We start from the raw sequence: 25,385 nt of genomic DNA on the forward strand, positions 1-25,385 counted from the left end.
AGCATACATTATCAAGAATATTAAACATTCATAAATCATTCATAGCATTTTGAATTGTAATATAAAACTTATCTTAAACTATTTTAATTTCATGCATCCTAAATATTATTGGATGTACATAAAACATATAAATGATACCGATCAGACTCAAATTTTAAACTTCACAAGCTCCTCTCGATGTTACGTTAACAGTTCCCCTCACATCAGTCATTTGATTAGTATCTAAATCGCCAAATTCTTGGTCATTCCTCCTGCTTTGTTCATAGTAATTTATTTTTTCTATCGTATATGCAATATGACTTGTGTTATCATCATCACTATCATAAAATTTTGTTAATAATGGATCTCTATCATCACTATCAGTCATTGTTCCATATATTGTAGAATATTCACTCATTCCACTATCGCATGTTGATTTTCCTGCATTACTTGGAGATCGAAAGGCAAAGAAAAAAAATGATGCTATAGCCTGAAATATAGTATTAATATCTATTTTAATCACAGTAATTGAATTTCATTTAGTTCAAGTGCCTATATGTAGTAATTAAGTTGTGAATGTGAGATATAAATAATTCTAAAAAACTATACTGCACTGGATGTTTGGACAGATAATAATAAAAAGTATGGTATAGAGCAAAAACATACTTTTTATCATTACAAAATGTTTATTTGAATAAACACATCAAGTCTTTCGATTTTTGTAAAAATAATAATATGCACGGATGAACAATTTTTTGTACTTTCAAATTTATATTACTATTATTTTTACTTATATTTTATCCTTAAATTGTTTTCTATGATTGTGCTTTATTGATCATACACCATAAGGCTTATAATTGCTGTAATTAAAATGATAGGAATATATAATATATGACATTCCTTATTGTTAGAAATATCTACATATGAGTGTTTATTGACTAAATTAAAAAAACAATAAAAATATTTCAATCTTCACAATACTAATAAATTAGATGTATTTATGTGTTACAACAAATTCAGTCCATAATTACTTAAATATACTTACTAATTAAATAAACTTACAAGTGAAAATGTAATTCCAGCCATTACTGTAGAACACCAAGGAAACCCAAATTTTTCCAGTAAAGTTCCTCCCAATGTTGGCCCTATAACTTCTCCAAGGGAGTACATACATGACCACAGTCCAGCAACTACAGAGTACGTGGACACTGAATCAGGACAGCCTGCGTCCCTAAAAGTATAAATTTTATTAAAGGTGATACAATATATTTCTGTTTTAGTACTTACATTGCAAACATTAATACTGATTGAAAGGTAGGCAGTAGAGCCAACGCAATCGATATTCCTAATATCGACAATGATGTTAAATTCAACCATAATGAACTGAAAAATAACGCACAACTCAGAACAAAAATTCAATTTTCAGAAATTGATCTCAAAATATTACCTTTCGAGTGGCAACAACGGCGAAGGGCCTAGTAATAAAAGCCCCAATGAGCATAATAAAAGTCCGCTGAACATCATTGACCAATGGTTGTTGAATCTTAAAATAAAAATAAAATTAATCATTTAATTCTGTTCATCATCATAAACTATCTGTATAGTAAGGTAACCATATTTTTTTTGCATGAAATCCGGGACGGATTATAATGTGTGTGAGAGCGGGGGAAGCGGGTTTGGCGAGCTAAAAATTTATATGCACATTTTTTCGCTATAAATTTTCTTCTTGAAATATATTTAAAAAAATATTGGCAATCAAAACATTTTTAAAAATTCGGGACAATCCGGGACAAAACACCTAAAACCGGGACAAATATTGCTTTTAGAAAAAGCCGGGACGTGTGGTCCCCTTAATATATAGATAAAGTATAATTTTATTGAATTTCAATGAATCCAAAAAAATCAAATCAAGCACGTGCTTAAAAATACTTTCAGTTAAATTAATTATAATGAAATACAATATATTTATAATTATAACTTAAATTTTTAGTTAGCAAAAAATTTATTAACTTCCCGTAGGGTAAGTTATTGTAATGGGCCAAAAATCGAAATTGAAAATTTTTACATTTCTCGACGTTTTGAAGTTATAATTATAAATAGTTTTGAAGGTTTCTGAACATTTTGGCATACCTCAGAAAAAATGGATGTGTGTGCGTGTGTATGTGTGTGAGTGTGTATGTATGTTAGGATACAATTTTTCGTCCACGTTTTCGGGCGCACGAATCAACCGATTTGAATGGTTCAAAAAATATTCGATTCCTATTGATAGGGAGAAGTGCTGATTAGTTTTTGGCAAAGGCAGGTCCATTCGATTAGGAGATACGGAAAAAAGAGTGCAGAAAATAGAAATCCAGTTTTTGAAAGATCGAAGCGTCCGATTTGAATGATCCCGAAAACATTCAATTCGTAATGACGGGGAAAAGGGGTGATTAGTTTTTGGCATAGGCAGGTCCAGCGGTTTCGGAGATACAGAGCTAAATGTGCAAAAAATGACAGTTTTTAAGAGAACTAAGCGTCCTATTTGAACGATTCCAAAAACTTTCTGCTTGTTTTAACAAAATAATTGATTTTGGAAAAAAAAAATTTCGCTACAATTTTTTTTTTTCAAAAAAATTTTTTTTTGTATATCGATGATAATTCAGATTTTTATTTTAATTATGTTCTAATATACTTTAAACAAATAATTTCAACTTTCCAATTTAGTTTATATAATTCTTATAAATATAAATAGACAATGTTACAATATTTATATAAATGTATTTTAAAACATTTAATATTTTGTTAATATTGAACTCGATCATTTTGTTACGGTACTGGAAGTTCCAGCAATTTGCCTTAAGGCACGATGCCCATACACTTAACTAGTTTTAATTTTGGTTTATACCTATAAAATAGATGAGGTTTGAAAAGAACGTATACTCAGAGAATATATGTAATATCCATCTACATATTTTTTCAGATATATACTTTTTTGTGTGCACAATATAGACGATAAATTAATATTTCTGCAATATTTAAAAGATGTATTACGGAAATAAAAATAAAAAATATGCCCATCTCCAGATATTGAGAAAAAAAAACTGTAGTAACATGCGTACGCATGGCGCAAAGCTTAATTTTCTGAAGTTTAATTAGTTTTCATAATGAAACCACATCTTATAAGACTATTTGTAGACTATATATATTGTTATAATAAGTCATAGAATTTGTTTTGACCATACAATCTATCATCATACACAGTTTCATAAAAAATCTCGATTAATAATCCTAAGGTTCTCTTTATCAGTGAAACGATTATGTAAAGATTTGCTTTAAAGGCGTTAATTATTTTAAGACGCAAATAAGTTGATCATAGTAATTAGAAAAATAATCTATTAGTATTAAAATATATTGCTGTCTAAAATATAACTTAATAGCTAGTATAATTTAGCAATAGTAAGTAGTAATATAATAATTTACTTGTCGGCCAGCCATCCCCAAAATGAGCTTGATACAGCATACAACGATGAGAAAAGCAAGAAAATCAGTCCAACTTGCTTGGCGCTGAGTGAAAATTGTCTCAAATGTGGTTCTAAAGTTGGATCTAAAAATCCCCAAGCGCTTGATGCAACTATTACAACCAATCCAGTCATCAGGACTCCTGGGCAATAGGCTAACAAAAGCAGTGAACCCGGCTTACTAGTTTTACCTAAATCTAAAAATAATTATAAATTTAGTAATTATTCATATTATATATTTCGCAGTTTTACACATATGCAGAACCTATTTAATTCAAATATTTATTTACAGTAACTGTGTCAAAAATGACAAAGAAAAGGTATTGAGTTGAAAAGGTAGGGCGTGGAGGAAAAATGTAGTGGCTCACCAGAGGATGAAATTTGCATAAAGAAAATACTGAAATTTGTGAGACTCAAATCGCATAATCTGAAGCATGTTATATAAGTAAGCTACGAGTTTCACGAAAAAATTAAAGATTTCATTTTAACCTAATCATTATCACTGTGTGTGTTTTATAAAAATATAAATTTAAAAGGATTATGTATCTGTCTGCTAATTAGTATTTAAATAACGTGAGGTAGATTGCTAAATGAAATATTTTATTAATATTATTTCAACCAATTAACTTGACCCTTTCCACTCGGATGCAGCTGCTCCGGCGGCAAAATCCATATAAATCTTGCAATTCGCGAGTGGAAAGGGCTAGTATTAATAGTAAAATATTTAGAATAAACTGAAATCACTTGGTAATTGCGAATGGCATTTAAATTATCACTAGAACTTAGCTGAAACGAAAGAATATTTTTGTTATATAAATCTGGAAATATAATTAAATTTTGTTTCCTCACCGTTATTATGCGGCAATAAGCACATGGTTACAGGAACTACAAATAGTGTCAGAATGCCAACAGAATAAAATGGTAAACCAAATCCTCCTAACTATCTGAAAAAATACAGATCAGACAATTAAAGAAATATTTTCATATTAATTAAAAAGATTTATGAATCAAAAAATAACTATTAAAGCAGTAATTTATCAATAGTTAGTTTTAATTGTACAATATTCATACTGCATGCAAACTTGGGTATTCTGATTTTTTTTCAACTTTCCGTATGGTATGTTATTGTGATCGTCCAAAAATTGAAATTGAAATTTTTGCATATCTTCACTTGATGTAAGTAAAGCCGTTTCGGAGATACAAAGCAAAGAATGCAGAAAATAGAAATCGAGTTTTTGAGAGAATGAAGCATCCAATTTAAATGATTCAAAAAACATTCAATTCGTAATGATGGAGAAAAGTGGTAATTAGTTTTTGGCGAAGACGGATCCAGTCTTGATAAAAAATGGCAGTGTATTTCCAAATTTAAAAAAAAAATCATTTTTTTGAATATCGAAAATAATTTGGATTTTGATCACTTGTACACTTCTTAATTATTTTTTTCTTAATTACAAATAATTTTAACTCTGCTATTCATTTTATACAATTCATATAAATATTAGATAATGTTCTGCATTTTCACCCGGTTGATTAAGTTTTACTTATTTACTTTTCATGTAAACACATATAAATGTCGTTTATTAAACTCTTCAATAAACTCTTTTTTCCTATAAAATATGGCAGTTACAGTATTTATACTAGTGTATTTGAAATCATTTAATTTTCCAGCAATTTGCCTTCGAATCCTTTATCAAAATTCACAATTTTTGTGTTATTTGAATATTTATTTCCGATAAAACTATTAATATTTTAATTGCATACCGAGTACAGAAAGCCTCCAATAGCAGGTCCCATAGACATTCCAAGTCCCACAAAAGTTTCTAGAAGACCTAGCACTGTTCCTATATTATCAGGAAAGCAAGCAACTACATAAACATAACTGGCCGTTGAATATGCACTAGCTCCCAAAGCCTCCAAACCACGAACAAAAAAGCAGAAAATCATGAATAGTTTTCGATCTTCTACATATTCTAATAAGCTGTAACAAAAAATGCATTTTATTTTTTTTAGTTAAGTGAGAGTTTTGTTTATTTTTTATGTATATTAATATCTTACCCAAAAACCACACTACAACCACCTGCTATAAACAATCCGGAAAGAAAAAGAAATCTTGCCCCAATTTTAGGTAGCTGCAAAAATAAGTTTTATTAAAATATTTGAAAAATTCAGACAAAATAAATATATTTCAGCATTGCCAATTTTAGGATTTGATATGAAACATAAATTCTTAATAAGAATCAAGAGAGTGGATTCTTACTAGTAGTGATGTAATTTACTAGAAAATTTAACAAAGCTTGGATGGCAATTTGGTTTAAAACTAACTTATTTCAAAGATTATCATACCGATTATTTATCAAAAGGGCAAACATGAATCAAATTATATCACGCTTAATTGGCATTATATATATGATTTAATGTGTATATATTGGACAAATAAATGGATTGTTATAATCGCCCGAGAGCTCAAATGCAAAATAAATTTGAAGATGATGCATCCAAAGAATTTACCGAATTTTTATATTTATCAATCCTCAAATATTCAACCGGACATACTTTCAAAAGTATTCAAAAATAAACACTAATAAAGACTATTTTAGGTCTCATAATTAAAGAACCTGCTATTAATTCTGATTCATCTCTATGTTATTAAATTAGTTTTCATGCAATGTTAGAAACATGCAATGCAATGATCTGCATCTGGTTTAATCATCAGAACAGTAAATTCTGTTTTCTATTCTGCATTTCCGAATAATGTATTCAGTTTGTGCATCATTCAGTTTTATCAGCTGAAAGTGTTTTTTTATAATATTCATAACATAGATATAGTCAACTTACTGTTAAAGCTCTTTTAAAACTGTATTAAAATTATCTGACAAATGCAGTTTCTTAAAATTATAAAATGTTTTAGTAATTTACTATGAGCCTAGGTTTCATCAGTTCACCTTTGAGAATAATTTTTAGATCAAACTTCTAATTGCTATATACAAATATTAGGTCTGCTGAAAAGTTCTGTCCGAAATTATTACATTATTTTTGCCACGTTTATTACATATTTAATTATTGGATTTGTGGCTCTATATTTTTATCGATTAATGTACACATTGACATAGAAAGTAAACAATAATGTAGTTGATTCATTTTAGTCTTAATTGTGAAACGATAGTATAATTGAGGAGACTGATAAAGTTCTTTTTTGGCAGTGTATTTTATACGAGTTTTAACACTTTTGGGACGGCTGTCCACCTCAGTTGACAAACATACTATGTGAGGTACAAGCTATTTTAACAACAATTTCTTCATATTATCATGTACATACTATATTTTAAACTCTTGAAAGTAATAAGAACTAACCAACTTTCCAAAAAGAGGTGAAGCTGCAAACATAACCAAAGCATAAAAGCTGAACACTAGTCCTGTTTCCGTCTGAGTAAGCCCTTTCCTTTCCGCTTCTTGGGGAAAAAATGGGGCCATAACACTCATGGAGCAGAAAGAGATGAAGTCCACCAGCGCTAAAACTGCCAGAGTAATACGTTGTCTCGAGCCCAAGTTGTAAATGACAGAGGGCTTTGGATGAGGTTGCGTCCGAAGTAATCTAAATTTGGAATATGAATTAAATCAAATTTATGGTTTATTTGTAAATAAAACCAGATGGCATTGTGCCTTAAGGCGAATTGCTGATACTTTCGGTACCAAACACTGATTTTTTTAAAAACGCTTCAAACTCTTTTGAAAACTGAAAAAATGATATTTTCGAGAATTTTTGGCAAAATAAGACTTTTGACAAATTTGATTTTTTTTGAAAATTCTAAACTTTTTTTCAAAACAATCGTGCTGCTTGGCTTTTACAGATAAAATAACGGATAAACATTGGTGCGTATACCCATAAAAATGTAAGCAAAATTCATACTTATTATTAAAATCTCTATAAAATATCTGATGATTAGTTGATCATATGTCCAATGATCATTTTTGATCGCCAAATGGAATTTCTTTTGCATTTTCACTCGATCTCCAAAACCAGAAGATCTGCTTTCCAAAAAAATTAATCAGTACTTCATTTTGACTATACAAATGATTTTTTTGAATTATTGAATACAAAGACACACGTACAAAAACTCTAACAATTTGCCTTAAGGCACGATGCCATCTACCACTAGTTTCACTAGTTTATATTTGTTTTGTTTTTACAGAATATTGAATAGTTCTGAATTTGGGAATTTGGTGAAAATTTTAATTTCAGAATTTTTTGATTCTTTGATCTGGTTTACAATTTTCCAATTTATGGCTTAAATTTTTATAATAAAAAACAAAAAACCAACAAATCACTAAAAAATCTACCATAATATGTAAGATTGCAAAGACTAAGAACCGAAGCTTTTTCAATGGGACAGAAATTTTAAAGCCCAAAAACTTTCATTTGCAAAGAAATTTTGCTGATACTTTTATATTAATCCAATAAGCAGTTAAATTAAGAACACTTCCTTATACAAACCGAAAGCATGTGAGGATTTTGCCAATTTGAAAATCTTTCGTTTGAATTAGTTTATCGGCTTTATTCTATCAATAAGTATACATCAATGAGTACTTTATTATATTTTTTTTAAGATTTATGCATAAATACCTATATTGTATTACCTTTCCCTTATCCTCCGAATTTCCATTAATGTGTAATCTTTTGGTCTAATTATACATAATGATTTGCTCCTCAGCGATCCTCTGCAAAAATATTCTGCATTAATATTGACAATTCATGTCATTCTTGAACAATGACATTAGATTTAAATTATCACTGAAAAGTTTAACTATATTTTATGAAATATAGTATCATAAGTAGAAAAACATAAATAGTGTAAAAATAGTATATCCATTAGCTAGATTCATTTTAGTACAGTGAGGTCAGTATAGGTAGATGATCCGGGTGGAAAATGAAATTAGAACCAAAGTTAATGAGCTAAAAGCGTTTCAGAAATATAATGTTTTATAAATCTATAATTTAATGTATTTCCATGATAAAAGTATAAAATATAGCTTTTTTACAACTGCTTTAGTTTTTTTTTTACTTGGTGTTACGGCCCGAATCAAAATACTCATCAAAATATATATATATGCCAAACCTAACTTTACTTTTTATAATTTATGCACTTCTCCTAGGGCTATAATATTTTGAATGCTCGCTTTGACAATCAACTCTATCACCATGCGAAGTTTTATCAAAATCCCAGAAGAGTAAACCTAAGGTTCTCTCGGTTCTCCTTTAAACCATAATATGTCAGAGCTGTTGTCAGGTATGTTTAAAATTGAATTAATATAACTAATTAACAATAAAAGTTACATAGAGTTTAATTTTTATCTCTATAACATTAATCCAGAAACATAGCTTGATAACAATAGTGCTATTGGAATGGGGCAAATAAGTATTTAGAATCCAGTGATGTTTTTATTTATACATGTCACGCTATTTAATTTCTCTGTAATTATTGCAATTATGGTTACAATAATCACATACAGTAACACGATATTGGTCTGCCGATCAATGCATTAGTCATTTCAAAATGAATAATAAAATGTGCATATGTCAAATATCGCATGTTCCACTAAAATTCACATAAATATTAGACTGTAATTCAAGTAGACCATCATTATATCAATATAATCTTCTATATATATAAAAATAAGTCGGGTTTTCCTTCCTGACGAAATAACTCCAGAACGCACGAACCGATTTCGACAATTTTGCATTCGTTGGAAAGGTCTCGAGCTCCGCAAGGTTTATAACTAAGAAAATTAGTTGTGCATGGCATCGTGCCTTAATGCAAATTGCTGGAACTTCACGCACCGTAATTAAAAATTCAAGTAATGACATTAGTGAGAATTATCAGAATTATGATTGGTTAAGTCAACGAGCAATTCTTGCCGCAAAGAATAATGATGTACACGCCCTGAATTTCACCATTCAATAAAAAATTGCTGACGATTTGGTGACATACCAATGATTCCGACTGGTCTTCCGTTTGACTTAAATCGATTGCAATTTTCAGTTCGCAATAACAAGTCGATAGGCCAATCGCTTAGTGTTTGCGGGATAAATTTCAAATAGATTATTTAGAAAATCATTGTTTTTCACATGGGCAGTTATACTTTGCCTGTTCACGAGTTGGCAAACCATCCGCTTTGTTTGTGTTAACGTCAGACCAAAAAACAAAAAATGTGGTTTACCAAAGATCACTTTCATAAATGGATAATTTGCAGATTCACTTTCATTTACTTAGAGAAGTTCAACTAAAAAACACTTCATTTTTGTAATCAAAATAAATTCGTTACTATTGTATGATAAAATCAAATTTTTCCTTTTAAAATATAAAACAAACAAAAAATTTCTTCACCTTTCTCACGAAACCATCTGGTGGCGAAACGGAGTTCGTCGGGTTTGCTAGTCATATATAAAAATGGATCGCAAAATGTGTCGGTAAGCGCATAACTCAACAACGCCTGGACCAATTTGGCCAATTATTTTTTTTAAATGCTCGTTGAAGTCCAAAGATGGTTCTTACGGCGAGAAAAAAACGAATAATTGCCGGGAAAACCCTAAAAACAGCCCTTTTCTTTTTTAATCGAGTAGGCAACGACATTTGTAGAAAAAACAATGATCTATGTCATGACATTTTGTGTAGTTTTTGATAATCTAATTTTTAATATATTTATATAAACATAGAAATATCTTTCTATTAATTAATGAGCTGTATTGGCAGCCAAAAACATTGATGTAAATGAATTAAATTTCAAAATTCAAGAACAAATTACAGGCGAATCAGTTAATTCGGCAACTAACCAAGACGATCCACCGGAGTTTTTAAACTCGCTGGATTTGCTAGGATTGTCACCTCCAATCTTCAATTAAAGGTTGGATCGGCAATTATAATGTTGCAAAATATCGACCAACCGAGCCTTTGCAACGGCACAAGGTTAGCAATAAAAAAACTACCAAACAACGTGATGGAAGCTACTATATTGAAAGTATAGTATAAAGCAGAAAATGTTCTCGCACCGTGCATCCCAATGTTTCCGACTGATGTGCCATTTGAGATTAAACGACTACAGTTTCCAGTACGTTTATGGTATCATTAAATGTTTGTGGTATTAATTTGAAAAACCCATGTTTCTCACATGGGAAATTGTATGTTGTCTGTTTCTGTATGTTGTCTGTAGCCAGGTAATCAAACAAAAAACATCGTTTATCACAAAGCACTAGAATGAAAATTGAACTGATTTTTAAATTATGTTTTACATGATTAAAATTACTTACTTTCAAATGCTTATAGTGTTTTATTTAATTATTTTTAATTCACACCGAATTATTACCAGGGTGACGGTTCTGTTCAGAATAATTTTTTGCAAAGAATAGAAAAAAGGTAGGAACAAAACACCGCCACATTACAAATTTTTTTGACAGGACGAAGTCTGCCGGGTCGGCTAGTATACTAATAATAATTTAACACTAAACCTACCAATGCCGGTCATATTGAACGTTTCCAAACTTTTTGTGAAACTGACATAATGCCATTATCAAACTCTATATCATATTTTAGAATATAATGATAATATTTGCTTCACTCTTTGCTTCTAGTTATTTTTGATATTTACCAAAAAAACTTATGTGGCCTAGCGCCCTAACTACCGGTCAATATGACCGGAAAATAATGCCATGTCAGCAGTTGTTTCCTTCAAAGGTAGGAACAGATTTACACAATATATACCAAATAAATCTGACTTTAGAATAAAGATATGGTTGGCGTGTGAAGTCACTAGTAAATATATAATAAACGGGTTTTCTTATTGGGAAAAGAATAAAAGATCGTTCAATTCCACTTGAAATGTTCGTTGTTTTAACACTGATGAATCCTTTCACAGATTTTGAAGCGAATTGTATAAATCAAAAGACATTACTTTTACAAGTCTGATTTTGAATATGGACATAATTCGATGTAGATGTGCCAGATCAGATGATAAAAAAGTGCAACATGAATAGTTGTAGTTGGCCACTTTAGGTGTTTTTCAAAATTTTGGACCCAACTGAATGAATGGGCAGATTTTGTATGAACGACAAGTGAAATCATTTACATCAACTAGTGGGGTGCATGGCATCGTGCCTTAAGGCAAATTGCTGAAACTTTCTGTAAGGTAATTAAAAATCTTAGTACGGAACCCAAAAAAATACACAAAATGTGTACATACATATGAAAATCTCTATAAAATATCAGATAATTTGATGTGCATATGTCTAATGATTATTTTTGATCGCTAGAAGGCATTTTTAACTTCCCATAGGGCAAGTTATAGTAATCGCAAAAAAAGAAAATTGAAATTTTTATATTTCTTTACGTTTCAGAGGTTTCTGAACATTTTGGCATACTTTAGAAAAAATGGATGTATGTGTGTGTGTGCGGATACAAATTTTAGTCGACGATTTTAGGAACACCAATCAACCGATTTGAGTGATTCAAAAAACATTCGATTCGTATTGCTAAAGAGACGTGCTGATTAGTTTTTGGCAAAGGTAGGTCTAGCCTTTCCGAAGATACGGGGCAAAAAGTGCCAAAAATGGTAACTCAGTTTTCAAGAGAACGGAGCGTCCGATTTTACTAATTCAAAAAACATTTTTGGCACTTTCAAAGTTTGAATTTAGGTCTACGAAAAACTGGTTAAACAAAATTTTTCAAAAGTTATAATACAACAAATATTTGTGCGTTAGATAAACATTTGAACATATTTATTTATAAAGATTCAAAATATTTTGTTATGTGAGAAAGCCAAATGAAGTTTATTATGTATGTCTATAATATACTGTATAAAAATTACTTTAATTGGTTTTTATAAACAAAATTTTTATAAATTATATAAAAATAAATTTCAAGTAAACTTTGAGAATTTCTTTTCTACATATACATTATGCAACAAATCGGTATTTATTAGAATTGAATAATGGAATAGATAACTTTTTAATTATCGGTCATGTTGACCGCGCACTATAGGCATTTATACAAAATTGTCGGTAGGCTTAGTGTTAAAATAATTTCATATTAGATAGTTCTTTCAAATCTAAAAGTTCAATTTCCATTCTTTATAAATTTATTGTGCTTTCTGTCTAATTTTATTATAATTGGAAAATGTTTAAATTAATAAAATTCGATGACATTATGATTTATGTCTACGGATCCTTGTGTGATATCTTGTATTGCATTAAAATCCCAAGATCCTACGACTCCTTATGTGATAAATTGTATTAAAATTAAAATATACATTTTGAAATGATGTAAACCTCAAATTTCGAGTTTAAGCAGTATTCATATTAGTTTTCAGTTGAAACTGTTGACCCGAATATATTTCCATAGGAGGCCTTTGGGGGCATTGCTGCAATACTACAATTAGAAAGAACGAACAAAGTGTAGCCTTCTAAATAAAATCGATATAGATCTTGGAGAATAGAGGCAAACATTAGATTACATTCTATTAGAGTTCTAGAAATAAGCATCGTAAACCACAGCATATTAAATACCTATTTGAATGCTTTGAAAAAATCTGATCTTTGAGCGTTTACAGTTACTCATTCTGCTGAAAGTCCATGTAAACATGTGTATGATATCTCAACAATTCTGATATATCAACATGAATTAGAAACATGATAGATATAAAGTTTTCTGGTTTGCAGTGAGATGGCGAGAAAGATTATTTAAATTAAACTTATGAATAATTAAACGAGATAAAATCTATGATCCAAATTAATTTTGATATCCACCTAGTAATAAAATTCATATGATAATGTTATCAACTCTGCGACATTGTGGCAGATAGGAACTACTTCACATATCAAGCTATAGATATGTTCAAGAGGCTATAATTGACATTACCTTATACGGAAATAAAAATAACTGTTTGAAGATAATCATGAAATGCCATATCTACCTGATCAATAATTCTTGCTTACTTAACTTTTACTGCTAATTTAATTAATTATTAACATCGCAAAGAAGTTGAATAAAACAAATTTTGATATTTTTAAACTAGTTGTAAGTAGCATTTTGCCCAAGGCAAGTTGCACATATTTTCCGATACGTATACGTAATCAACTTCAGCTCTTGTTTGTAGTCTCAAAATAAAATTTTGATACAAAATGCTTTTACAATTTCTTTCCCACATACTTATCCCAGAAACGGAAAAACCTGCATCGAAATGTACATTATATGATATTTTTATAACACTCAATTAAACTAAACAATTCATGTGAATATATATTCAATAGAGATACAAAGTAACCAGGAGCAAGATATGGCCAGAGCTCTGTCGATGTAGGCATTCGACATGAAAAAAAAAAAGTGGCTTTGAATGATCTGATGACTTATGTAAGAAGACATAAGGCATTTGCTTCAGAGATTGAGTACATGAAATAAACTGATTTCATGTTACCAATGAGGGCTCGCCCATGGTCTCCCGATCCAAGAAGGCTCCGGCTCGAGAATCCTCGATTTCAGAAATATTTTTTTACATTGTACCCAAGTATTTAATTTTTATTGGAAGGTATATTTCTTATTTTAAGTTTTGCTTGAAGTCCATGGTGAGACAAATAAAAACCATAATCATTCAAATCCATGGTGAGGCAAACAAAAACCATAATCAATCAAGTTAATCGTTACCCTTTTCAAAGCATTCTGAAAAAACTTTAATGCGTTTTAGAATGCAGCAATTCGAAATTATTGCTAACTGCGTATTTTAGTGCAATAATTAACTCCCCGAAGGAAAAGTTTATGTTTTTATCAGAAAAACCGATTCGCTAATTTTATGTTTTCTCGATGTTTCAAGCCATTCTGAATCAAATGAGACCAAATTTGGAAAAAGTATGTGTGTGTGTGCGTGTGCATCAACAGATTTTTTGCCGTAAATCGCCGTTTTCTCAAAATCGATTTCAAAAATTTAAAATCCATTCGATTTATCTCGATGAGGACTATTGTTTGTCAGTTTTGTGCGACGATCGACCAAGCCGTTTCTTTATAAATCGCAGAAAAGTGAAAAATTCTACGTTTTAGCCCGCAATTCTGAATCGATTTTGAAAATTGAAAAAACGTTCAAAAGATATTGTTTGGGAATCGTGCTGATTAGCTTTTGGTAGAGATCGGCCGAGCCTTTTTCTTGTAATAAAGTTAAAAAAAAAAATCGACGATTTTCATCATTATTTTTTGACGGTTGATACCATAGTCTTCTAGATCGTACTAAAATATTACGGCCCTACGACAACTCATTTAGCTTTAAAAATTCGTCAAAGTTTGCAAAAATTAGTATCGCTTTTTTGGCATTTGTCAAAATTAGAACTTTCATCGACGTTTGCTCAAAAACGCCTAAACCGATTTCAGTAATTAAAAACCATTTGATGTATCTCGATGAGGATTAACGTTTCTCAGGCTTGTGCGACGATCGGCCTAGCCGTTTCTTTGTAATTTGGAAAAAAGTGTTAAACTTTTCGTCCACATTTAAACTCATACTATACTAATGAATCGATTTCAAAATACAACAACTGTTGGAAAAATAGTAGTTGGGAATGATACTGATTAGTTTAAGGTGAAAATCTACCGAGCCGTTTTCTTGTAATTAACTGTTGAAAAAAAAATTTAAGCCGATTTTTATGGATTTTTTTTTACTGCAAATATTACTGCCTTACAAGAAGTAGTTTAATTTTAAAAATTCATCAAAGTTTGAGAAAATGTGTAGTTCTTTTGACATTTGTTAAAATTAAAATTATACGATTCACTTGGTATAACGATAAAGTACTTGGTCTTAATGAACATGCTAAACAATTAAAGTCCTACAAAAAACTGGATCAATTATAAAAATTATTGATTTTTGAAAATTTGCTTTTATAAAATATTCCGACCGGGTTGACGTGTTCGATTTTTAATAATGTGTAATAAATCCACTTCGAATATTTTTAACTACTCAAAAATTAATTTATCTATCATGGATTAAGTCAATTATTTACACAAATCGAGGAGTTCATGTAACTTGCCTCAAGGCTAAATACCAATACCAACTAGTTTTGTTTCTGGTTACTATGTTAAAGATAGATTTTTAAATATCATGTTCTTGAAAATATTTAAGAGAAAGAAAAAAATGTGGGAGAAAATCGAAAATAGAGCAAAAAAAACACCACCTATAGAATAAGTCAGTACTTGAACATTTTTGACTTTGTTGATAATAAGTTATTTGAGTGAAAAGTGCTTTCGAAATAAAAAAATAATAATAGTATACCAGAATTCTAAATATAGCACCCAATATTTTAATTTTCGATTTTTTTGCGATTACTACAACTATAAGTTAAAAAATCATAAAATATATGATTTTTTGAAAGACATGATCGAGTTATCAGGTTACTAGACAAATTACCCGAGCCTCGCTATTATAAGTGCTACAACACATTTGCCTATGCGTTTCTCTATATTTGTTAAATTGAAATTTCATTTCATAAATTTTAAACAAAATTTAAACCGTTTTGTTTTGTTTAAAATTTTTTAAACAAAACAAGAAATAATTTCTGAAATTTTAAATTATCAAAAAAGTTAATAAATGTTAATCAAATAACGGTTGTGCATTGAAATAAATGTCATATTTACCTACTTAAAATAGAAAATTAGATACCTCGCTTTATTAAAAAAAACACTTTATTATCCATTGACATAAAACGTAACTAAACTTTCAAAGCTAGTATAAAGTGAGTATAAATTAAACTTATTTACAAAAATGAATTTGCAATAATAATTAGATTTTATAAAAATAATTAATACTTTCTACCACCTTTGTTTCGTATCTTTATTATTGTTTGTTTTTTATATACTTTATTTTTATTTTTTATGTTGACGTCACACAATTAGCCCATAGAATTTGCTAGCTCATAGAAATTATTCTGATTGCTAATTATTAATAAAGAAAAAAAACACTTTCCAACAAATTTACCTGTTGATACTAGTCCGTTTGGGAATTTTAGTTTTTGACCAGTCGATGACATCTAATGAACTTGACAACTGGACATTCGATTCAAACATTGAACTCGTGTCGAAGTCCAGGCGGGAAAAATCAGATCCTCGTCTGCTGTCAATGTTTTTGTCCAGCCAGAGGCTGCACGTTGGGTCAGCCTGAACCATTTCTAAAAAAAATGAATTGCAAATATAAACAAAAGTAGCCATCATAAAATCCTCATTTTCAATATTCACCTATTAAAGACTTATAAATTAGTATTGTGACAAATTGTTTGCATAATAAAAAATATACTAAATGATAAAAGTAGAGTGAAAAAGTATACAAAATAAACATCATGAATTAAATAAGAATATATAAAAAACAATGTTTTTTTAGAAGTTACTGTCATACATAATCTGCCAAAATTTTGTTCCAAAATTTAATTTCACAGCTACGAGAATTTATTCTAAAGCGAATAGTTTTGAGATTTAAGGCAAATGCAGTTATTACATAAAATCGTTTTAAATAATAATCGAAAATATTACTACATGATGTTCTCGAAGTAAAGATAAATTTCTCTAACATTTTGATACTTTTGCTGTACTCAAGGTAAAAGAGCAACTCAAGTATAAACGTTTTAGTTTTTGTAAAATATTTTAAAAATATTATGATTGCTAATATGTTACATTTCAGTAACATATGATAATATGTTACATTTCAAATATTTACTTTTGTTGTCCTTTATTTAGAAAATTGGTATCAAGATCAATTAAATTTAGAGATGTGCGACAATTTGATTGATAATTAGATATTTGAAGGTAAATTACAAAATAACTTTTCTTGTTATACTTTTAATTAAAATTTGTTTTAATTACACTGAGACATTAATAAATTGTTTTGATAATTGTATGGCTTTTTGAATGGATTTGAAAAACCAGTTATTGTCCAATCTAGTTGTGGCTATAAGTAACTATACTCGAAGTATTTCTTGACTTTTTATTATTATGCATGAAGCTATACCAACGAAAGCTGATTTTCACTTGAGCTTATATTATATATATATATATATATATATATATATATATATATATATAATTAACCAACATTAACTATTGGTTGAACTAATATGTCTAGTTATACAATTTTCAAAATATATTTTAGAGTCCGATATTTAAATATGTAAACAAATTAGATCGATCATCACCTAGGATTTATCGATTTTGCAAGAAAGTTTGTAGCACATGAAGTTATTTATTATATAGATGCATATCTTACATCTTATATAAACATTTTTATATATCTTTACATTTCAAGTTTCTGAACATTTTGGCATTAATTGAAAAAAAAAATGGATGTATGTGTGTGTGTACGTTTGGATACAATTTTTTATCCACAATTGTGATGCTGATTTGACTTAATACTAGTCTGTTTGACAGATAGCAACCCAATCAGTTGTCACATCTTTGTATGATATATCATTATTACAATTTCTGTAACAGGACGAATATTTTTATTGGTGCAGCAATGCCGAGTGAGGGCTATTTTGACTCGAAAGCATATTGTTATCTATATTTCCACGTAAAATTCGTTGTCACTGCCTGACAACTACTGCTCGAAGTGGGTATCGAACACGGGACCTCTGAATCAAGCCCCGTCGCTCTTAACCGCTTACCTCTGGGCGAGTCCTTAGAATTAAATATTTTTTTAAAAAGTAATATTTAAAAAAAATGACTTATGGCATGACATGACAATTATGGTATAGATTTATATGTTGTGAATGCAAACTAATTTACTAAATTTACATTCTAATAATTTATCAACTGTGCATTGCAATTATATTATTACTATTCTAAATATGTTAACATAAAATATAAATACAATATTAAACTGAATATTTCAGATAAGAATATGTAATTTTAGATATGTCAACAAATTACATATAATAGCTGCAAATTTTAGAGTGAGCTTTAAATGTAATAAAAGTATGAGTAGTGGTACAATATATGATGTAAAACTTCCTCAATAATTAGAAGTTTTGAAAATACCCAAAAATACATTTTTATAAATTATAAAGATAACAAAACAAATATTTGTTTAAGGCACTAATTTGTTTTTAGTTGGACATCTATGTATACAAATAAATTCTACAAACAGATAGCAAATTATGCAAATAAAAATAAACAATACACTCGTACAAAGCTATATATAACAGCATACATATGAACAACATTGTTTTATTTTCCATTATATTAGTCTTATTCATGACTCAACATTGTTGTTGGTTATTTGTTTATATATTTACACGGAAATTAATTCTAGAAATATTTTATAAAATTTCATTCCAAGATGTTAAAATAATTTTGTTTTATCTACTAAGCCATTTTGACAATGACTGCAAACATTCCATTCATTTCATTGTAATATAGAATATTTTTTATTATTAAGTCAGGTGTTGTGCTTTTTGCTGTTAAGGTGATTAGTCATATTCGGTTAAACAATGATGGAACTAGTTGTAAGTGGCATTTTACCATTAAGGCAGCTTGCTGCACTTCCTGATATGTTTAAATAATTTACTTAATCAATAAGACAACAATATATATCTAGTTGCTGTAGAGCGTCATATTATAAAAGAAACTATTGCAGATTATTCAATTTTGAGCAAACTTTTGTATTACACATTATTAAAAAACGAACACATGCCCAATTTATACTCGGAATATTTTCTTAAAGCCCAACTGATTATTCTTAATTTTAATTAATTTTAATAGTTGAATAAATCACTTTTCGTCGGACTGTAATGTTTTAGTTTATTAAGACCAGGTCCTATATTAAGTTTTATTAGAAATTTATTTTTTTATTAGAAACGCGCGAAAAATTGTTTAACCATCAATTACGTAGAAACGTGATCTATCTTTCGAATTGGTTTAGAAATTTTCAAATAGATTCAGGATTTTTGGCTAAAATGTGGACAAAAATGTTTGCGCTTTTCGTATAAGAAAACTTGTTTTATTATTTAAACTTAACCAAAAATTATTAACATTTATCCAATGGCATTTATTTTTTTGGAATCGGTTCAGCCGTTTTTGAGAACCCCAATGAGAGGACAAAAATAGGCTTGTTCGATTCAAAATAAAGTGAAAACGTTGAAAAAACATAAAATTAGCAAATCGGATTTCCAAGCAAGCTCCAAAAATTTCAAAATCAATGATTTTAATACGTACTTTGCATCGATAATATATGAATTATGACTCAAAACAGTTTGAAATTATATTATATCGCCTTTTAACGTCATGAAAAAGTTATGAGATTGGAGATAACTAGATAGACAGGTATTCACGTATAATTTGTGACGCGCGATTGATATTTTATTAGGGTAAACAAACAATGTTTACCTACATTGTAGAAAAACGAGAAAATTTTCCTCTGATTTTTTAAATGCTTCATATATATATATATATGTATATATATATATATATATATATATATATATATATATCTTATCAGTACTCACGGTTGATCATTGGATGGTACATCTCACCAAGGCATATGAAACGTTGATAAACTTGGATTGGAATTTAAAATATTTAATAGTAAATGTTTTCTTACACTTGTTTTATAACGAAAATGTTCTGATAGTTTTATAAAGAATTTTGAAAACACAGCATTTTAGAAATGCTTCAGTTTGATGCTTTGTTTGTCAGATATCAAAATTATTCTCATTTTTCAGGCGATTTTTTATAGATTAGCGCAAAAAATATTTTCGGCAAGACATTTTAATTCTAATATTTTGAACATTTTGCTATTCGTCGAAATATTTATTAAACGCGTAATCTACCTTGCATCATACAGCAACGATATCGGTTTTTATTTGAAAATAGAGGCCAATAATATTTTTCTAACTGAAAATAGCGCTCGGAAACTGATGCGCAAAAATCAAATGTATGCCTTGTATATGGAAATGAAACTTAATGTAAAAAATCAAAAGAAAGTAAAACATACTACAATAAAAGGATTGATTAGATTGCGCAACTATAGACTGAGCGAGCCGTTTCTTCATAATTATCATATAACATGCCAGAATAATTTTAAATCAAAAATTGTTGAAAAGACATAATTTGGAAATCATGTCAATTAGATTTTGACAAAAATCAGCCGGGACTTTTTTTACCTTTCTAATATAATGAAACTTTGCATATAGATAAAGTTCATTGTCTAAACCAAAGAATCCCAAAATTTTTTATGTCGTGGACTCCTCATATAGATTTTTTTTTAAGAATTTCTAACTGTACTAAAGTTTGGTATCATACATTCAAAACAAAAGTACATGTTAAGTTTTTACATTTATTATTTAAAATTGAAATGACAAAATAAAGTAGTAGTAATAAGTAAATTTTTAGGTATCGACATTTGGCGCCAATTTTGTAAGTTTTATTTTAAATAATTTTATAATTATTTTCTATGTATTATGGTCTCTGTTTTATAATTATTGTTAAACATAACCTGCGATAGGAGTTAATATTGATATATTATTGATTAGTACATATTTTAGCAAAAAATCCAGAATCAATTTTGAAAAGTCAAAAATTGTTCAAAAGATATCATTTAGGATTCATGCCGATTAGATTTTGACAAAAATCAGCAGGGAGTTTTTTACCATTCTAATGAAACTTTGCATATAAAAAAAGATCATTGTCTAAACCAAAGGTTCCCAAACTGTTTAGTTTAGTTTTAGCGCTAGAAAAAAAGTTGCATGCGGGCGCTAAGGACCCCAGGACCGGCCCTGAGTATGGATTAAATATGTTTTTTAATTCGAAGTCTTTGATATTCATACATTTATACCATATTTAAATGGAACTAATTTTAAATACGATGAGTATTAAATACATTGAATTGGAATAATTTGCATTTGTTGATAATTTTAAAATGCAATCGCACGACACAAAAGCCATGTGCGTTAATAAAGCAGATAGCAAAGGTACAATAAACAAATACATACTGTGATAACTGTCTTGTGACGATGATAACTTTTTTTTGTTATAGTATAAAAACACAATTGTTTCCTTCAATAACGTAACACTAAATGAGTTCTTATCGAAAACTGTTTATAAAAAGTTTTATTTTTTGATATCACAATGTTTCTATTGACCAAACATTCGCCAAATAGCACTATCATCATTTACCCCGACACTGCAACGAGTTAATTCTAAAAAATGTTAGAAATATCTAACGAGACATATATTATTCACTTAAAAATTAATTAATTTAATTGATCGGTGCTAATCGAACGACTTTCGTAACTTGAATGAAATAATCCGACGACGAATGTTTTGACAAGACTGTTCATTTTGATAACGAACACCAGAGTTGAGTTTTTATCAAAGATAGGCGATTTATCAGCGATCTTCACACAATTGTTGATTTAACAATACGATGTTTATTTGTTGGATCGATGGAAAATAATATTAACGGAAATGTTAAAGAATTGTTATAGAGAAATATATTGTATTTTTTCATGTCAATTTGAATATAGAACAAGCATTTACCACAACTACGCATCTGCTACTTTAATGTTCAAGATCGGACATTTTTAATTTGTAATGTTGGCCATGAAACATAACTTGTTCAACAATTATTATTATATTATTGTTTATGACAACTATATTGTATAAAATTGCAATCGAATAATATAAAATCAAGTGTGTTAAAAAACAGATTATATCATGGAACTAAACTCGTCAATGATTTGTTGTCATCTTCCAAGGAGCATCATTTTTCTATTTTTAAAACAATTTTTGTTTTTTTTTTTAGCAAAAAACTGAATCTGGTTCAATTTGACACCATCTTAATCATTGAATTGATAACCATACAAGGAGTTTAAAATCTAAACAAGAGGTAATCGGAAGGTTCAGGACTATATAGTGGATATGGCAAAACATCCCGACCAAGCTTCAATCATTTTTTCCAAGTGGCCAAATATATGTGATGTCAATGTCGGAATAGTTCACTGTTTCGGTTGTCCATTTTTGCCGGTTTTCTTCAACTGAATTGTTAGTAGTTCAATGTAGACATCGTGTTCGGCTAGGTGGTGAATGTAAAAGTAGACAGTTTCTTTGTAATCAACTGGAACTGTACGACCGGAGCGTATCTCATCTTCGAGAGAAAAATCACCAGAACAAATAATTTTAACACTGACGCTTTTTTAATTTAGCCAACAAATTTTAACACTGTCGTTTTTCAATCTTCTTCGCCATAAAAAGCTGATAAGTTTTTGTGAGCATGAGATGCAGCAATAAATAAAAACTATATGAACAAAATTTTCGATTTAAATTCCCATCTTTCAACAAGGGTTCGCCCGTAGGTAAGCGGTTAAGAGCGACGGAACTTGTTTCAGAGGTCCCGGGTTCGATACCCACTTCGTGCAGCCTGTTGTCAGGCAGCAGTGAGTACGATTTTCACTTGGAAATATAGATAGCAAAATGTTTCCAAGTGAAAATAGCCCTTGCCCGGCATTGCTGCAGCATTAAAAATACTCGCCCTATTACAGAAATTGTAATAATAATATATCATACAAAGATGTGACAACTGATTGGGTTGCCATCTGTCAAACAGACTAGTATTAAGTCAAAATAAGCACAACAGCTTATAGGACTATTAGGTTCTGATTGCTGTTCAAAAATAATAATAATAAAAAAAAATCTTTCATCAAACACTAAACGAAATGTACGCAATTGATTGAAAAAACTTTTTGTTGCTGATCTTTGCAATGACAGGGAGAACTGGTGATTAGTTTTTAGCAAAGGCAGGTCCAGCAGTTTCGGAGATTCCGAATTGAATGTCCAAAAAATGGCAGTTTTTGAGAGAATTAAGCATCCGATTTGAATGATTTAAAAAACTTTCTGCTTGTGCTGATGAAGCGATTGCTTTGGGCAAAAGAAAACTTTTTTTTTAATTTTCAAAAAAAAAAAAATATGTTGAATGTCGACAATAAATCGAATTTTAATTTTTTTCCTTACGAATTTTATTTTTTTCACTATATACTTAAAATAAATAATTTTAACGTTGAACTTCAGTTTATATAATTCTTATAAATATTAGACAATGTCCTTCATTTTAAATTCGATTGATTAAGTTTTGTTTATTTAGTTTTCTGTAAATATTTATAGGTTACAGTATTTGAAAAAATAATCTATTTGAAAACATTTAATATTCCTCGAATATCATTACGGTACGGGAAGTACGTTGCAATTCACCACTAGTTATTTATTAAACCACTTTTCGTAACCCCATAATATTTTAGAATGTTCTTTGAAATAATGACCTCAAATATCGCAAAAAGGTTTATCGTCAAAAGAAAAATTTACACAACTAATCACGAAGAAACGGCGCGGCGGATCTTCAACAAACACTAATCAGCACTTTCCTAACTAATATCTTTTTGAAAGGTTTTTGAATTTTTAAAATCGGTTCAGGATTTTAGACTAAAATATGGATGCAAAATTTCACGCATATACATATATAATTGTAAAGAAACGGCTCGGCCGATAGTCAAATAGCCAGTTTAGAGAAAACTCAACAAAATGCTAAATATTGGCTCACATCACATATACACACACATACATTTATCAATTTTGGCCTCAAACGATTGAGAATTATTTGAAATATCGAGAAAACTTAAATTAGCATCAGATTTTTTGACCTACAATAAAATTGTTAGTTGAGACAATGTTTTTATAATGTATCTAAAGTTTGTAAACTAATAAATATATAAACTTCCATTCGCATTATAAATTATTAGAATATTTACACTAAATAGAACATAACTTTGCTTATTTTTGTTACATATTGAAGAACACAATTCTATGTCAACAAAACATATCTAAAGATGTTTCGAGCACATCTTCAACCAGCTATTATAATCACTCTTAATTAAAAAACATATTAAAATTCATACTAAATCTATACAAAATCAAATTTATATAAATTATCTACACCAAAAAATTTTGTCAATGTACTCACTTTTCTATATTATTGAGAAAATCCGACTTCTATTCAGCAGCAACTTTATGCACATATTTTTCACTTAAAAACAAAATGACTAATGAATATGTTTATGATATATTCTAATTATTATGCAATTGTCATTATCTTTTAAATAACAGCACTGCATAATTGTGCACCGGGTAATTTATTTGTTGTATGAATGCATACATATTGCATACCGGAAATTTAAAATTGACAAGAATTCGTATTATAAAATAATATTTTTCACTGTAACACCTGCAACAAGGTATGCTCTTCGTAAGACTTTGCAAAACGAATGATGTAAGTGCAATTGAATTATTATATTAAATTAGAATTAAAAATCGAGTTCCATGTTTTCGGAAAAGATGGCGGTAGCTAAATTTTTGTAGTCGGATCATATCATTAAAATTGTTAGTGTTTTGAAAATAAAGGTCGGCATCTGTCTGCAAGAATAAATAATAGTTAAAGTGATAAAATGATTCAAAGTATTTCATTACTTCGATAGTAAAGGTAAGTAACCTAACCTAAAAACTTGTTAATATTTATCATGAAATTTTATTGACCAACATAAAAATTCTATTGGAGATATAAACAAGTTTAGTAATTTTTCATTGAAAAATCTAGAAATGTTCATCAAAATTTAATTTTTACGTTTGTTTAATATTACTCTGCACATATTCAGGACTGATTTAATATTTCAAAACATTTGTGTGGGCACTAAAACTTTTGTCAACTTAATAAGTCAATTTAATAATAATGTGTCAAATAAATCTATATAGTTTGATTTATACAAACAACACATATAAAACGATATGAGCACATTACATACAATCAAATCCATCCAAATTCATCAAAAATAATTTATACGCTTTTCTTTTATTATAAAAG

The 25,385-nt window shown here is 29.1% G+C and overlaps 1 protein-coding gene across 1 annotated transcript; it reads right to left on the reverse strand.

The window, feature by feature from the left end:
- Window positions 1-24,672, reverse strand: LOC113369974 (MFS-type transporter SLC18B1-like). The gene is made up of 12 exons (XM_026610608.1): window positions 24,492-24,672; window positions 16,473-16,662; window positions 8,112-8,192; window positions 6,828-7,068; window positions 5,532-5,605; window positions 5,238-5,454; window positions 4,326-4,416; window positions 3,439-3,673; window positions 1,427-1,522; window positions 1,267-1,362; window positions 1,042-1,210; window positions 1-469 (listed from the first exon to the last, which is right to left on the reverse strand). Exons 2-12 carry the CDS (start codon window positions 16,658-16,660, stop codon window positions 155-157), a joined length of 1,803 nt encoding a protein of 600 aa, XP_026466393.1. The 5' UTR covers window positions 16,661-16,662; window positions 24,492-24,672; the 3' UTR covers window positions 1-154.
- Window positions 24,673-25,385: the final 713 nt, after the last annotated feature.

This window comes from Ctenocephalides felis, unplaced genomic scaffold (genome assembly GCF_003426905.1).
Source record: "Ctenocephalides felis isolate EL2017-DRISC unplaced genomic scaffold, ASM342690v1 CF-g0.4_SCAFFOLD_01492, whole genome shotgun sequence".
NCBI classification, from domain to species: domain Eukaryota; kingdom Metazoa; phylum Arthropoda; class Insecta; order Siphonaptera; family Pulicidae; genus Ctenocephalides; species Ctenocephalides felis.

Excerpts from the sequence above, each read along its gene's own strand:
- LOC113369974 (XM_026610608.1), bottom strand. The coding sequence starts at position 16,660 with ATGGTTCAGGCTGACCCAACGTGCAGCCTCTGGCTGGACAAAAACATT. Across the intron at positions 3,674-4,325 it reads CTTATTGCCGCATAATAACG|ATTTAGGTAAAACTAGTAAG; the intron begins GTGAGGAAACAA and ends AATTATTTTTAG. Across the intron at positions 470-1,041 it reads CTGGAATTACATTTTCACTT|GCTATAGCATCATTTTTTTT; the intron begins GTAAGTTTATTT and ends ACTATATTTCAG.